General features: G+C 51.0%; 1 protein-coding gene across 1 annotated transcript; it reads left to right on the top strand.

The window, feature by feature from the left end:
• Nucleotides 1-8,223: 8,223 nt before the first annotated feature.
• Nucleotides 8,224-9,446, top strand: LOC149912212 (rho GTPase-activating protein 32-like). The gene is made up of 3 exons (XM_090130945.1): nt 8,224-8,270; nt 8,629-8,774; nt 9,238-9,446. The coding sequence occupies exons 1-3, from the start codon at nt 8,224-8,226 to the stop codon at nt 9,444-9,446; spliced, it is 402 nt and encodes a 133-aa protein (XP_089987071.1).
• The last annotated feature ends 5,157 nt before the right edge of the window (nt 9,447-14,603 follow it).

Genomic DNA, 14,603 nt, shown 5'->3' with positions numbered 1-14,603 from the left:
GGCACAGCCTTGTCTGTGTAGGCCTGCTCACACTGCAGCCCCTGTCTGCACCAGAACCGTGCCGATCCACCTTCTCTTGGCCTCCTTGCCTGCATGGAAAAGGGCAGCTTGGGCTGAAGTCCCTCAACTTTCAGATGGCCGAGTGAAGTCTCTGAGCCCTGGTGACCCACTCAGCTCTTCAGCCTGCTGACCTGCTCTGCTGGGGCTGTCTTAAAGGGCAGAGGGCACGTTATCCTAATGTCCCCACATCCATCCCTCTTAGCATACTGTAGGCCAGTTCCTAAAAGGACACCTGCACAATCTCTCTGAATGTTAATCAACACGTAGTTGGTCTGTGCACTGCAGAAATTGCACCTAGGTTTTCAGTGGTGATTAGCTATGTGTTTAGTCAGAGGTGCAATGCTTCTAATGGTGAGAGAAAGAAATTCCCAGTTGTCATCAGGTGGAACACACTTCAGACTGGAATCCTCAAGCAGACTGCAGTCAAGCTTTCTTAATTATTCATTGTTGTTATCAATTCACACGCATCTCTTAATTCCTGCCTGAATGAACATTCTGTAATAATCTGCTGAGAAAGTGCAAGGCTTGACAATGAGACCATAGTTTATGAAAGCAGCACTTTTTACTTCCTTTACAAGTTCTTATCTGAATGCTAAATACCACATCAATTCACTTCTCACTGGGTTGAACGTTTTAAATATTTGGTAAACATAATGGTTCTAATTCTGACATTTAATATGAAAATATTAAAATTCTTGTGTTACAGTACTTTTTTGTTAGAATGCCAGATGCTAAAGGGATGAAGTGGCACAAGAAAGCAAAATGTCTCTGCTGATGGCAGGAAGGACTGTAAGGATGGAAAGGCTGGTGTTTGCCATGGGCTGGGAAACACATCTGGTTTTCTTGTTCCCTTTGTCTTTGAGTGCCAGAAAAATAGAGGAGAGCGTGCCCTCACCTTGGACCCCTCCTGCCCTCTGCTGCTGAGATGGAGAAATGTCCCACCTCCTACAAGGACATCAGGACAAAGGTAAGTATTGGAAATAAGTCCAGTCTGGCTGTCCTTGTGGGCATCTGTTGCTGGAAAATTTAATGTCAGTAAACTGCCTAGATAATGAGAGAATGAGGGTGACAATGGAATGGTACGTAATCACAGTACAATGAAAAAAGGATGCAGGGTGCAGGAAGGGAGGTGTGGACATTCTGAGTTGCAACTCTTTCAGTGTTGAACAGCCGAGGTGTTTTGTTTTGGAGGGTGGATGGTGATGGGACAAGTGGGGAATGGCTTTAAACTGAGACGAGGGGTGTTGACGTTTAGGTTGGATGTGAGGAGGAAGTTTTTCAGCCAGAGGGTGGTGAGGCACTGGAACAGGTTGCACAAGGAGGCTGTGGATGCCCCATCCCTGCAGGCAGCCAAGGCCAGGCTGGATGTGGCTCTGGGCAGCCTGGGCTGCTGGTGGGCAGGTTAGAAACCCAACAGGACTTTATTGCAGCCCTGGGTGCAGGGGGATCACTGCTCCTAGCATGCACACAGAAGAGCTGGAGCACACAGGTGATGTCCATTCCACTTGTGAACATTCCTGCAATTCCAGAGAGCGTGCGCCTGTTCCAATCACTGCTGCACAGATTAAAAACTGATTGCAGATGAGCTGTTTTGGTATGGGGTTCTTGCCAACGGTCTGCAGTGGCTGTGTGATTCCTCGGGGAGTTGCTCTCCAGCCCAAAGGTCATGTCCTAAGTCGACCAGATCCCGTTTGTGTCCAGAAATGGCTGACAACAGATCAGCTGCTGGTCAAGTTTCTAACATCACACTGGCCTTGCTCCAGTGTCTGTGTCATCAGCCCCAGCACATACGGTGCACCTCTTCAAGGCTTTGCAACACTGAGACTCTGCACTTGGGCTCCAGACATCCTGCTGCACCAAGAGGTTATTCTAGCTTTGGAATCTTGCAACTTTGTATATAACTACATCACTGTAACCATAAATGTCTAGGAGCATGGAGATGGAGAAATTCATCTTCCTGTAATTCTCTGTACTGCAGCCCCGTGGTTGTCAACACCTAATGCAATATTGAAATTTCAGTTGAGAAATTGAAAGCTGTCCCTAACAAAAAAACATCTGCATTTGTTATTGAAATCACACTGAGGATCAATAAATCCAAATGCTTCTAGCATAACCACGATTACAGGCAGTGTTTAGACAAGCTCTTACAGGAAAACCATGAACACAAGGCTTAGGAGAGACTAAGTGATGCACTCTGCAGGAATACTCATGGAAGTCTTCACAGTGCAGGAGTCTGATCTGATTACAGATGCTGTGCTTTAAGTACCCCTTATCATATCTTTTTTTTCACTGTTGTGCAGGCGTTGGACTCAGTGATCTCTGGAGGCTGGAGATGCTGTTTGCTAATGGAAGATGGCAGATGGAGAGAGGAAAAGCAAGTGCAAGGCATGCTGTGCATAGCCACCACATGGCATCTGCAGCATTTCCCCCTGCACAAAGGAGGAGCAGCTCACAAGCTTGGCCTGGGCCAGGGAAGGGAGCAGACAAACATCTGGACCGACCCCAAAAGAGCTGGTTCTGCAGGTTGGGTGTCTTCTGCTGCTTGTCTCACATCCTGCTGCTCAGCGGTAGATTTGTTCCTGCTCAGTGCTAACAGGAAACTCACACAGCATTTCTGTTTCAGCTGTGCCAACAGCTTTGATCCCTTGCTGCTTGGATGGGGCGTTTGAAGAAGGATGCCTGTGCTGATGTCCAGCCAGGCTTTGGGGATGAGTCTCCACACCAGGGTCCGTCTGACAGGACTGAGGGTTGGGGATCCAGCCAGGTCGAGTCCAGCGTGCTTTGCTCTTGTTCTTAGTGCTTGTTTTTGCTCAGGAGGGCAGGAGGTGAACCTCGTGAACCAATGCCTGCAGACGGGGTTTGCAGAGAAAGAGGTCCTGCAGGCCTTGTGTGACAGCCACGGAGCTGCAGCAAGGCTGCATCAGTGTAAAACACCAGAGATCCACGGAGGTGTGAAGGGGAGCTGTGGGCTGCAGTCACGCAGGAAGGGATGTGCATGCTCGGGGTTTGGTTGTTGTGTGTGTGTTAAGTGACTGTGATACCACTGCTGGGTCAGTGTGAGTGTACGGAACAAGTGTGACAGCCTTTTTGATGGAGCCCTGTGAAAGGAGTCCTATGGACTTGAGATCCAACTATCAGCCTGTGGGCATCATCCAGGAGTTGGGGTAGGGGATGAGGCAAGGGAAGTTGGTGTAAGAAGGTGATAAAGCAGTCTGGCATCAGTTCTATGTTTCTCCCATCTCCTGCTTTATTTCCTTCCAGGTGAAATAGATGGGTGCTGCAACATGCCCTTGAATGTAACAAAACCCACTCTAGTGTGGATTTGACATGGGCCCAGCACTGCAAGGTACGCTGCTGGGAGGAAGCGTCCATCTGGCTGAGGGCAGGAAGGCCCTCCAGAGGGATGCACTGAGGCCAGTTGTGCGAGGCTCAACAAGAGCAAGCGCCAGGTCCTGCGCTTTGGTCATGACGACCCCGTGCCAGCTTCTCCAGGATTTGGCTGGGGTAGAATTCCAAGCAGCCCCTGATTCCAGAACGTTGGGCTGGGCTGTTGGAATCTTCTGCCCTTGTGACTGGTCTTGCCTCCCCACCCTGTCCGTCGTGGTGGAGCAGCCTGGTGGCCCTCAGTGATGTCATAAGGGCTAGAATGAGGGGAGGAGCAGTGCGTGCTGCGTCCCTTCATTGGAGCGCTGGAGCTCTGACTGAGCAGCTCGCTTGTTGCACTTGTGCACCGACTGCGTCCCTTTGTCTTCACACCGTCCTGTGCAGCACCTTGTAGGTAAGCTGAGACAGTGTGGGAGAGACGGGGGGACAGTGAGTGCTAGAACTGCTGGCTGGCGGAGCTCATAGGATCACATTATCTCCATCAGCAGAGCGGTGGCCATGAGGGACAGGAGGTGATTGTCCCTGTCTAATCTGCCCTTGTGGGGCCCCATCTGCAGCACAGTGTCCAGAAAGACAGGGAGCTGTTGGAGAGGGTCCAGAGGCAAGCCACAGAGATGATCAGGGGACAGGAGCACCTCCCCTGCAAAGACAGGCTGAGGGAGCTGGGCTTGTTCAGCCTGGAGAAAAGAAGGCTGTGGGTTGATTTCATGGCAGCCTTCAGTACCTAAAGGGAGCCTAAAAAGAGGAGGGGAATCAACTCTTTGAAAGGGTAGATAACAGTAGGACAAGGGGAAATGGTGTTAAGTTGAAAACTTAAGTTTTTAAGTTGAGGGAGGGCAGATTTTGATTTTTCCCTCGTGATCTTTGCTGAACCGTGGAAGCAAACTGACCTGCTCTTTCTCTCTCCTCTCTCCACCCTCTGCCTGCTACCCTGCTGCAGCTTTTGCTCGTGGAAGATCAGAGCAAAGTGACAAGGAACGGCTGCGGATTCGTGAGATTTCTCTTCCTCGTTCTGATCTCTTGCCAGGTACCTGCCATGGTTTGTCCCCCCACATGCTTTAGCAGCCCGTGACGCCCCGTGTTTAGTAACACAGCCTCATCCAGCTTTGATGGGACGCTGGTCACGTGTGGGTTTTCTCCACGTGCTCTGCAGCTCAGCCCTCAGAAGGATGCTGTCTGTGGTGCTGTGACCAGCTGGTTTTATGGAAAGCAATCCCTTAGGCAAAGAGTCCCAGCCCCAGCTTGTGCAGAGCTGCACAGCATCACCAGGGACACCAGCAGGCGTGCTTGGGCTGTGTGAGTGTGCCCGACAGCTGTAGGGAGCACAGCAGAGATGTGAACAGAGAAAATAAAAGTGTGTTTCTTTTCAGTTCCAGCTTGTCACACCTACGCTGATGGCCGTGGCGTGCAGCGAGATCAGCTGTGGGCCTGACCTGGCATGGACAGAGGTAGAGTATGAAGCTCTGATTGGTCTTTGTTCCCTGACTGCAGCCAGCAGAGTGAGCCGCAGATGTGCTCTCCTGCTTTCCAAGAGAGCTCCTCTGTGGCAAGACAGTAGTGCAAGCGTGGCAAGTTTATAAAAGTACCAGAGCCATCTCGGGTGTTGTGTTTGTCCTCTACTGACTTTTCCCTTGAAATGGCTGCAGAAACAACAATCATTCTCTGCTCTGTTTGGCCTCACTGTTGGTTGGACTGCTCAAGAGAGCTGCTTGGTGCTTGCAATGGCACTGTTTGCACCTTGTAACTGCAGCCGTAGCTTTGGTTTCCCTCTTCACGGTCTCCTAGCATCTTAAACAGCCAGCCTTCCTGCACAAAGAGCGCAGGAAAGGAGGGGGCAAAATGGACAAGGCCACCTGTCTGCGTCAGTGCCATTGCTGATTAGTCTGGATGGGGAGAGATGCATCTTTGCTGGCGTGTGCCTGCTGCACACCAGGGAGAGAAACAGCCGTTATTAGACTTGCAGTTCCTTCTGAAGTGCCCATGATAAGGACCGAGTGCATTTCCTGCAGCTTGCTCTGCAGATGTGCTCCTCACCTTGAAATCCTCCTTGTTGGTTCCCAGCTCCTCACCATGGCCTGCGCTCTCTGTTTCAGGCTGAGAACAAGGGGAAGCCCCTGCTAGACCATGAGGTGGCACCTGTGAATGTTCCAGCTATTGCTGCTGCCCATGTCGTTAAGAGATACGTTGCCCAGGCAGCGGATGAACTCTCCTTTGAGGTAAGCAGTTCAAGGCGTTCCTTGTTGCTCAATTCTACAGTGGCAAATGCCTTCAGAGCTGCACTGGTGCAAGTGCTCTCATGCTCGGCGATGTTTGGCAGTGCAGAAGAATGCAGTCATTTGAGCTGTGCTTTCCTCCCAGCCGTGCTGAAGCTGGGATTGACGTTGCAATCTCTTGCAGGTGGGAGACATCGTGTGTGTCATCGACATGCCACCAAAGGAGCTGACCCCCTGGTGGAGAGGCAAGCTCGGCTTCCAGGTAAGCACAAGCTTCAGACTGGAGAGTGCAACTGCAGTAAAGGCAGGAATCTCAGCTTAGAGCTGCTCTGCCTGCTCAGGATGCCTAATGGACATAAACAGTTTCCCTGTGTCGGTGTCAGAGGACCTTGCCTTTGGCTGCAAATGCTGAAAAATTATTACCTTTATGCTGTGAACTATGGCCATTTTCTGCTGGATAGTCTTATGGAACATCAGGCAAGCACGTTCCGAGGGAAATGTTACGTGGCTTTTGGTTTAACAGTTCAGACCTGAGAAGTGCTGCATGCCATAGTTGGCCTCTCTTTTCTTCTTGTTACAGGTTGGATTTTTCCCAGGGGAGTGTGTAGAACTCATTAATAAGAACATTCCTGAGGCACTCATCAACTCTGTGCCAAAGCCAGGTAGGGATGTTACATTTGATGGTGTGGGAAAGCAAAATGAGGTCTTATTTGGGGTGCGTTCCATGTTTAGTACCTCCTTTATCCATCCCACATTGTCCTCTGGGTTGATGATTCTTCATGCACACCATGGGGCAGAGATTTGGCCCAATCCTCCTGTGTTTATGACTGGACTTGGGGAAAGTATAGAATCTTCATGGAATGGCTTGGGATGGAAAGGAACCTCAGGGATCATCATGCTCCAACCCTCCTCAGGATGGTCTCCCAGCCCCCACATTTAATGTGAGACTAGATCAGGCTGCCCAGGGCCCCATCCAGCCTGGCCTTGGGCTCCTCCAGAGATGGGGAAAATCCCTTTTTGTATGAACTGGTTGGTAATGTTCTTCCCGTTCTGACGTGCTCTGTAGAATGTGCTGTGCTCGCCCTCGTCCAACGGAGCCAGACCTGAAATGACCTGGTTTCTTCCTTTTGTTGTGCAGTGCCCAAGAAACGCAGCAAGATCCTCACCTTCCTTCGTTCCTTGGTGAAGGCCCGCCCAAAGAAACCGACCGAGCGGGAGGTGGAGAAGGAAAGGGTGTTTGGCGGTGACCTGGGAGAGCATCTTCTCCACTCCGGTCGTGATGGTAAGGAGCTGCCCATTCCTGAGATCTTCCTCTGCTGGGCATCTAAAGAAGATGAAAGGGAGCTCATATCTAGCAGGGGGCAGGCTGATAGCAGTGTAGGCACGTGTAATGGGAGTTGATGGCTGAAGGATCAAGTGAGGCGGATGCTCCTAAGAGACAAGCACATCTGTATTTGCTTCAGCCAAGCCTGGCTGGGCTTAGTGGATGGGATGTGACTCCCGGAAGCACAGCCTGAAGCACGATTGAATCAGGAGCTCCACTGACGGCTGGCACGTGTTCTTCAGTCCCCCAGGTCCTCCAGAGCTGCGCTGAGTTCATTGAGCAGCACGGCGTGGTGCAGGGGATATACCGCCTGTCCGGCGTCGCGTCCAACATCCAGAGACTGCGGTAAGAGTGCTGCGACTGACACAGCCTGAGTGCATCTGGTGTGGCTTTGGGCTTGCCTTCCTCTCGCTCAACCGGGTTTGCGTCCCTCTCTCCAGGCAGGAATTTGAGTCGGAGCAGATTCCTGAGCTCACCGTCCGTGACATTCACAGCGTGAGCTCCCTCTGCAAGATGTACTTCAGGGAGCTCCCGAACCCTCTGCTCACCCACCAGCTGTACGGCAAGTTCTCGGTAAGCACAAGGCCACGTCTTTCATTTCCCTCTTCCTGGGCCTCTTGGCAGATGGCTGCAGCAGTGCCCCAGCTCGGAGGCCCTTTTGCTGTCAGCCCCACGAGGTTTACTCGCAGTGGTGTACTAGCCTGATTGGTGTCTCGCTCCCTTTCTGCACTACTCCAGGATGCTGTTGGTGCCGCTACAGAGGAGGAGCGGCTGCTCAGAATGCAGGACGTCATCCAGCAGCTGCCCGCTCCTCACTACAGGTCAGTGCTGCCCTCAGCCTGCTGAGCTCAGCCCTGCTGCATTGCAGAGGGCAACGATGCGGTTCCAGGCTCTGTCTCACGCCGGCAACACGATGCCTGTGTATGCTGAAGGGTTGAAGGCTCCATGGGGTTACTTTATGGGGTCAGTTCCTGGGCACGGGGGCACGCTTGGTGCAGCTGATGGCTGCGGCTGTGCTGTGCTGGGGCTTGGTGCTGCAGCGTGGCACTCAGTCAAGTTGGATCTACTTCATCTTCTGTGACAGTAGCAATCACAAGAAGTAGCATGAATGGAGGTTTGCTTTCTGAATTGCAGCACGGCATGCTCGTTGGTGCTGAACGTTTGCCTCTCTTGTTTTCCAGGACACTGGAGTACCTGATGAGACACTTGGCGTGTCTGGCTGGGAGCTCCACGGTAACAAACATGCATGCCAAGAACCTAGCCATTGTGTGGGCTCCAAACCTCTTAAGGTAAACTTCTGGTTCTGTTTCAACACAACGCTTCATCTGTTCTTCCGTAAAAAAAAAACAGTCCTCCCTTTTTCTCCATCAAATGTGCTCTTCTCCTGTAAAATCTGTGGCTGACAGAAGCGCAGGAGCCTGGGCTGTTCTCCAACCCCACGGGCACAATATCTAGGTGACAATTGTGTTCTATTCTTTAGATGGGACTGATGTGTCCTTGATCATCCAGGGGAATTTCTGCAGTGGCATCACTGATTGCCCACTGTGGAAGTCTCCAGAGCCTCAGCTGACAGCTTTTGGCTGCAACAATTCAGACTCGGGGAAACGGTCTTGGAGAAATGACTTCTAAAATCTGCCTTTTCTACAGATCACAGCAGAACGAGTCTGCCTGCGCCAGCGGAAGAGCTGCCTGCATGGAGCTGCAGACGCAGTCGGATGTGGTGGAATTCATCATCAACCACACCGACGTCCTCTTCGGCTCCAAATCCGGAGCAGACATTGCAGATGCAGCAGGTGAGTGTCTTCCTCCATTAGCTTGATCTTGACCTGACACCTTGATCAAATGCAGGCCTTCTCCAGGACCTCTGAGATACTCTTTTACCATCAAGGGGACAGCAGACCTCTGGGCTTCCATTAGGGTGTGGCATCCTGTTGCTGGATGCTGAGAATGTCCAAGCCCAAACTTCACAAGGAGGAAACCGTCATTATTATGGTTTGCATGCAGGAAAAGCTTGATGCAAGCGTTGCAGTGAAGCTTTCTCAGTTCCCTGTCCCTTTTATCTAGGGGTGAGCTCTCTTAATGATGACCATGTCCTTTGCCATAAACAGACTTCTGCCCACATGGTTATTTTGGGCTCCTCTTCTTCCAGTGGCTGGGATAAGCAAGCCTGAGAAAAATACAGCACCTCCCCCAGAACTGTGGTGGCTGTGCTGCTGCTTTCTGATCCTCGCTCTTACCTGTGGTTTTCCCTGACAGGGCACAATTCTCTCCCAGGGCCCAAGTCTGTGGGGGTCTCTTCTGCTGCCACAAAGCTGCTCAGCCTGGAGGAGGCACAGGCACAGAGGCGAGGCCACAGCAGCTCTCCCCCTGTGACAGAGAGCAGCCGGGACATTGAAGTGGAAGAAAGCCCTGCAGCTGGGCAGGGCAAGTTCCACACCGTCATTGACTTTCCATCTGAAAGGTAAAGAGGACTTTCTTTTCCAGCACCCAGCATCATTCTTTGGGTGGGCTTTTCTGTTTTTCTGCAGAAACCAGGCAGTGCTAGGAACAAGCAACTGCTGCCAAGAGCTCAGTGCAGCTCTTCCCTCACCCTGCACCACGCACAACTCACAGCATTGGCTGTTTTCTCTCTCCAGGCAAAATCCACCCAGCAAGAGTGAGGAATCACCAGCTAGCAGTTGGTGTTGCTGCTTCAGCCTCAGAAAGCCATCCTCTGGCAGCAAACGCCAACTGCAGCACAATGCCAGGCAGCCCTCAGAAACAGCAGTGGTAGTCCTGGCAGGTAAGGGTGCAAATGCAGTTTCCAAATCCCTGCTTTTCATGAACATAGAATTCAAGCTTGCTCTGCACTTGTATCTCCTTCTGGCATTCCAGCCCCTGCCTAGCATCTTCAGTTCACCCCTGATCAAGAACCACTGTCGTAATTCAGCTTGTGAAAGTTTGACACTAACCCCTGTGTATCCTTTCTAGGTGAATCGAGCCCTTGCCAACCCAGAGGATCCAGGGCAAGTAGCGAGGATGCTCTCTGTGCTTCCATCAGTGGAGAGCTCTTAGGAAGCACAAATTGCTGCAGTTCCAACAGCAGCCTTCCATCTGACATCAGTAATGGAGAGAAGGAGATCATCGAAGTTCATGCTCTCATTACACCTGGCTCTGCTGAAGTTGCTGACCTGAGCCTGCAAGACACCACAGTCACAAGTGTGGATTTTAACCCAGAGTCTTTGCAGTGCAGCCCATCCCAAGCACAGTGTGAGTGCCCCGACAGCAGCACCTCCATGCAGGAGCAGGTCAGTGTCAGTGAAGAGGAGCAGAGCCTCTTGAATGAGGACTGTCAATCAGACCTCCAGTCCCAGGCACCGGACAGCAGCACTGAGAGCTCTGAGCCACTCTCTCCATGACAAGACAGGATGAGTCCCATCTTCACCGTGGACCTCTCCCACCCTCCTGTCCTTTATTTAATAATAAAAGCACACTCGTGCTCAATCAACGCCTTGACTGCCTCCAGAGTCTTCATTCACACGGACTGGGATGAATGCAGCAAACAGCAAGGCACCTCAGCTTGCAATGCTGTGGGTGTTGGGTTTGTGCAGCACAGCTCCGGGTTTGTTCCTGTTTTGTCTGGCTTTGGGATGTCTGCAGGGGGAGCTCTGCTACCATTTGGCATGGTAGCAAATAATCTCTCGCATCCTGGATGCTGCTCATGATACTCCCAAGCTTCCTGGCTGTGGCTTTGTGATGCTTTTCAGGGCTTTCTGATGCATTTCCATGCCTTGGATGTTGCTTAACACCTCCCTCCTCCCATCATGTCCTTTCCTGGCTCCCATCTACGAACTGGCCCTGCAGATCATCTCCAGACCTGTCATCAGCACACTGCGGCAGGAGAAGCTCCCCCTGGCCAACGTCAGGCAGTACTGCTTGGTCTGCAGCTCAGTGGCCATTTCCCTTTTAGGCGGCTCCTGCAGAAGAATCAAGCAGCAGAAGAATTTGCTCACCCTGCAGCACACAAATGCTACGAAAGCAGAAACAACCTGGGAATCTCTGGGTCTGCAAGACTTCACAGACACTCACCGACTGTGTCTGATGGTTCCCTCCCATCCTTGATTTCCTTCTCCCCTTCTCCACGTCGGATCCCACTGCTGAGCCATGATCAAGCTGCCCAGTGTGGCAGAGCATCGTGCAGAGCTGTGCTGGCACCTCCTCCCCTTCCTCTCCTGCATCTCAGCGTGCAACCTGAGCAAGTTTTCCTGAAAAAGTGACCAGCTCTTTTCCATCCCTTTGCCCCTACAAACAGTTGTCCAGAGGATCTCGTCCAAGAATTCCTGGAACAGCCTGCAGCTGGCTCTCCTGAAGTTCAGGCTCCTGCCTTTGCTTCCTGCCAGGCCCACATTCCTTGAGATCACAAGCTCAAGGAGGGCATGGTCACTGCAGCCCTGACCGCCTCCTGTCGTAACCCCTGGTGTGCACCATGTCCAGCAATGCTTCCCTTCTGCTTGCTGTGCCCAATGCCTGCACCACAGAGTGATTCTCACTGCACTCCAGGAGTCTGTCAGATTGCTTGCAGCCAGCCATGCTGATTTCCCAGACTGACTGGAATCCCCCATCAGGATGAGAGTCAGTGAGTGCGATGCTTCTGCTGGCTGCAGTAAGCAGCTCCCACCAACAGGCTCTCTTTCCAGGCGGCTGTAGCAGACCCTCACCTCCAGAAGCCCTGCACTGCTGCACTTCCTGATTTTACCCACAAGTTCACAACCTGCTCATGGCTCTTCTTAGTTCTTTGCACTCAACTTCTCATCACAGAGGGCAAATCCCTTGCCTTCCAGAATTCCGTAGTATCAATTGTGTCTGCTTTATGTCAGGATTTTTTTTCTTTCTTTTCCCATTTTCTAGGTAGGAAAATGAATTTCTGAGCCAGGAGAAGCAGAAGTGAAACAGTCTTCCTGGCACTGCTCAGGTTGCAGGAGTTGCCAAGTGCTCCTCAGGTAATGTGTGCTGAAGAGCTGACCTTGGTGGCAGGGGCTGTGGCTGCATTTTGTGCCTGTCATGCGGGAATCCAAGAAAGCCTATTCAGAGCAGGAGCTGCAGAGCGAGATAAACATCACGAGAAGGTAAGGCTGAGAAGCAAGGACACCTCCAGAAAGAAGAGAAAAACTGAGTCAAGTGAGCTGCGTGACGGCCGTGTGATGCTGACCATGATTGGAGGAAGAGCGCATGGCTGGGAATGACTGATGGCTCTGGTTGGATGGGTGCCTGTGTGCACAGAGTTAAGGAGTGTTTGTGGGATGTTTTGCTGGCATCTAACGGCTGTAAGGGGAAGTCAAGAGAGAAAACTTGTGAATGCATAGAAGGGATGTTAAAATCTGGAACAGACTGTTTGGATCAGTCACAGCTGAGTCCGTGCCAGATTGCCACACTGCCAGAACCTGGGGCCTAGGATTTTCCTTTAAGAGTGCCAACTGCTCATTTTAAATGATAAAAAGTAACATTGAAAAAAGCTTCCCTCCTTGCATTAGAATAACGCATTGATATTTGATGTTTCTGTCTTTCCATTCCTTTAGCAGCCTGGGTGTTGATGCAGCTGCATGCATCTGCTGCCCTCCCCTTCTGTTTTGTGTAAAAGAACAGTAAAATATGCAATCAGTGTGAGATCTTTCTGAAGTATTTTACTTTATTTGCCCCTAGGCTGCAATGGCTGGGAAATGGCAGTGTCACCCAGGAGCCCACACGGCGACCTGATGTCTCATTGTTGGGGTCTATTGGAAACCACCACGATGACAAAAGAATGCCTGGGATTCCTCCGGCCCAAATGCCAAACCTTGCACTTGGCTGTGCTGAACCTCATGAGGTTCACCCAGGCCCACCTCTCAAGTCTGCTGAGCTCAAACAGATGTCATTTTTCTCGTGTCCTTCCATTCCGAATCCATCTGTTCCCCAAAGCAAAAGAATTTGGAGGGAACCACCGACAGTTATGTGAGCGATTTCAGCGTCTATTTCTGATCATGGCAACAACTTCAGAGGTCACACTTAATTTACGGTGCCCGTTGCAATTCTGACCAAGGCTGCAGTTGCAGCTGACTTCCCAAGGCTGCAAGACGTGGTGGTGACACAGCCTTGTGCTTCTGCATTGGTGCTCATCCCACGTTTCCTTTCTCTGTCTCGCAGGTCAGCTCCTGCTGGAAGCAGATGGTATCCCAGTGTGAATGAAGGTCAGTGCAGGAGCAGCTGCTGATGGGAGGAAGGAAGTCCATGCTGAAGAGCTCTGAAGCATCTGCAGGTATGGTTCTGGAGGAGGCAGCAGTGATGTCGGAGGGCTCCCAGCAGGAAGCTGTCTCATCCAAATGCTTGCTGAGTGGTTGGAAGGGAGCTTTCTGCATGACAGCAGCACCAGCTGCTTGCTTCACATGCTGCAAAGACAAGGATTAGCAGGAGTTCCAGTATCTACAGTATCATCACGAATCACGATAGGATTACAATGTGTCCTCATACAAACGCAGCCATTTCTCTCTGAGTCCAGAGGCTGTCCGGAAAGCATCTGTGAGGTCTCTCACACCAAACCACTGCTGTCCGTGTGGGATCTGACTCATTAGGGTATAGGGGTTAGGAACCACAGGCTGTCTTTTGAGAACGGGTTCAGTCATTTCCTTACATCTTGCACCAGCCGATACGTGCCGTCTGCCTTCCGTGCCGACAGGATTGGGGTGTTATAAGGCCACAGAAAAGGTTCCAGAAGACCATCCTTAAGCACTGTCTGTGTTACAGCTTTTAGACCCACTCTCCCTTCTAAGGCTATGGGATATTGTTGCTGTTTCACAGCTCCACTCCCTCCTTGGGCAGTTATTTGTAAGGGAAAATTGTGAGTCCACCCCGATTTCCTTCCCCTGCCCACACCTTTGGATTCATTTCTTCTTCATCACAGCTGTTAACACATTCATTGACCCCTGATATCTGTTTCACAGACTTGCAGCTGTAATCCTCATTTAACTGTTAAATCTCTCCCCCATAAATCGGTCCCTGCTTCAGGCACACAGAACAATTGCCCTGCAACTATTTTATCTTTCCATTTTAGTTCTGTGGTCTCCAAGAGTGGAGCTGTCACTTCTGATCCCTCAGCCCCAGTTATGCACAACAGCCACATCCAGATACACGTCTGGTACCTCTGAACTAGCTAATGCTGTAGGATGGAATGTTGTTTCTGCACTGGCTATCAAATGTGGGATTGCTCTGAAGCAGTACAGCACGATGTGTTTTGTAATTTGCCCTTAGAAACAGTTTGAAAAAGTAGAAAGACTTTATTAGTATTAGTATTAGTAAAAAGAAGTTATTTCATAACATATTTTAGAAATACAGTTGTTCAATCATGTGATCAATTCTCACTTACAGAACTGTAATAGTTACAAATTGCATGGGTATAGCATTAAGGACCAGAAAGCATGTTGTAAGGCCATTCTGTTTGGATAGGAGAAGCTCAGCAAAAGAAAAACAGACTCCAAAGAAGCCAGGCCCTCCACACAAGGCCGAACTGACTCACTCTGTGGGCAGGTTGGGATGCAACAGGCAGGCATCAAGAGACTCCCCTCTGTCCTCCTTCCAAACTTCTCTCTCTTCAGGGATGAGCAGGTGTCCAG

The sequence above is a fragment of the Phasianus colchicus genome, chromosome Z, assembly GCF_987193195.1.
Source record: "Phasianus colchicus chromosome Z, bPhaCol1.hap1.1, whole genome shotgun sequence".
Classification (NCBI taxonomy): domain Eukaryota; kingdom Metazoa; phylum Chordata; class Aves; order Galliformes; family Phasianidae; genus Phasianus; species Phasianus colchicus.
This window is presented reverse-complemented; position numbering and strand designations above follow the sequence as displayed.

Bases quoted from the DNA above. Each gene is read 5' to 3' on its own strand.
- LOC149912212 (XM_090130945.1), top strand. From the start codon at position 8,224: ATGCATGCCAAGAACCTAGCCATTGTGTGGGCTCCAAACCTCTTAAG. The intron at 8,271-8,628 runs GTAAACTTCTGG...CCTTTTCTACAG, and splicing joins TGGGCTCCAAACCTCTTAAG to ATCACAGCAGAACGAGTCTG. The intron at 8,775-9,237 runs GTGAGTGTCTTC...TTTCCCTGACAG, and splicing joins AGACATTGCAGATGCAGCAG to GGCACAATTCTCTCCCAGGG.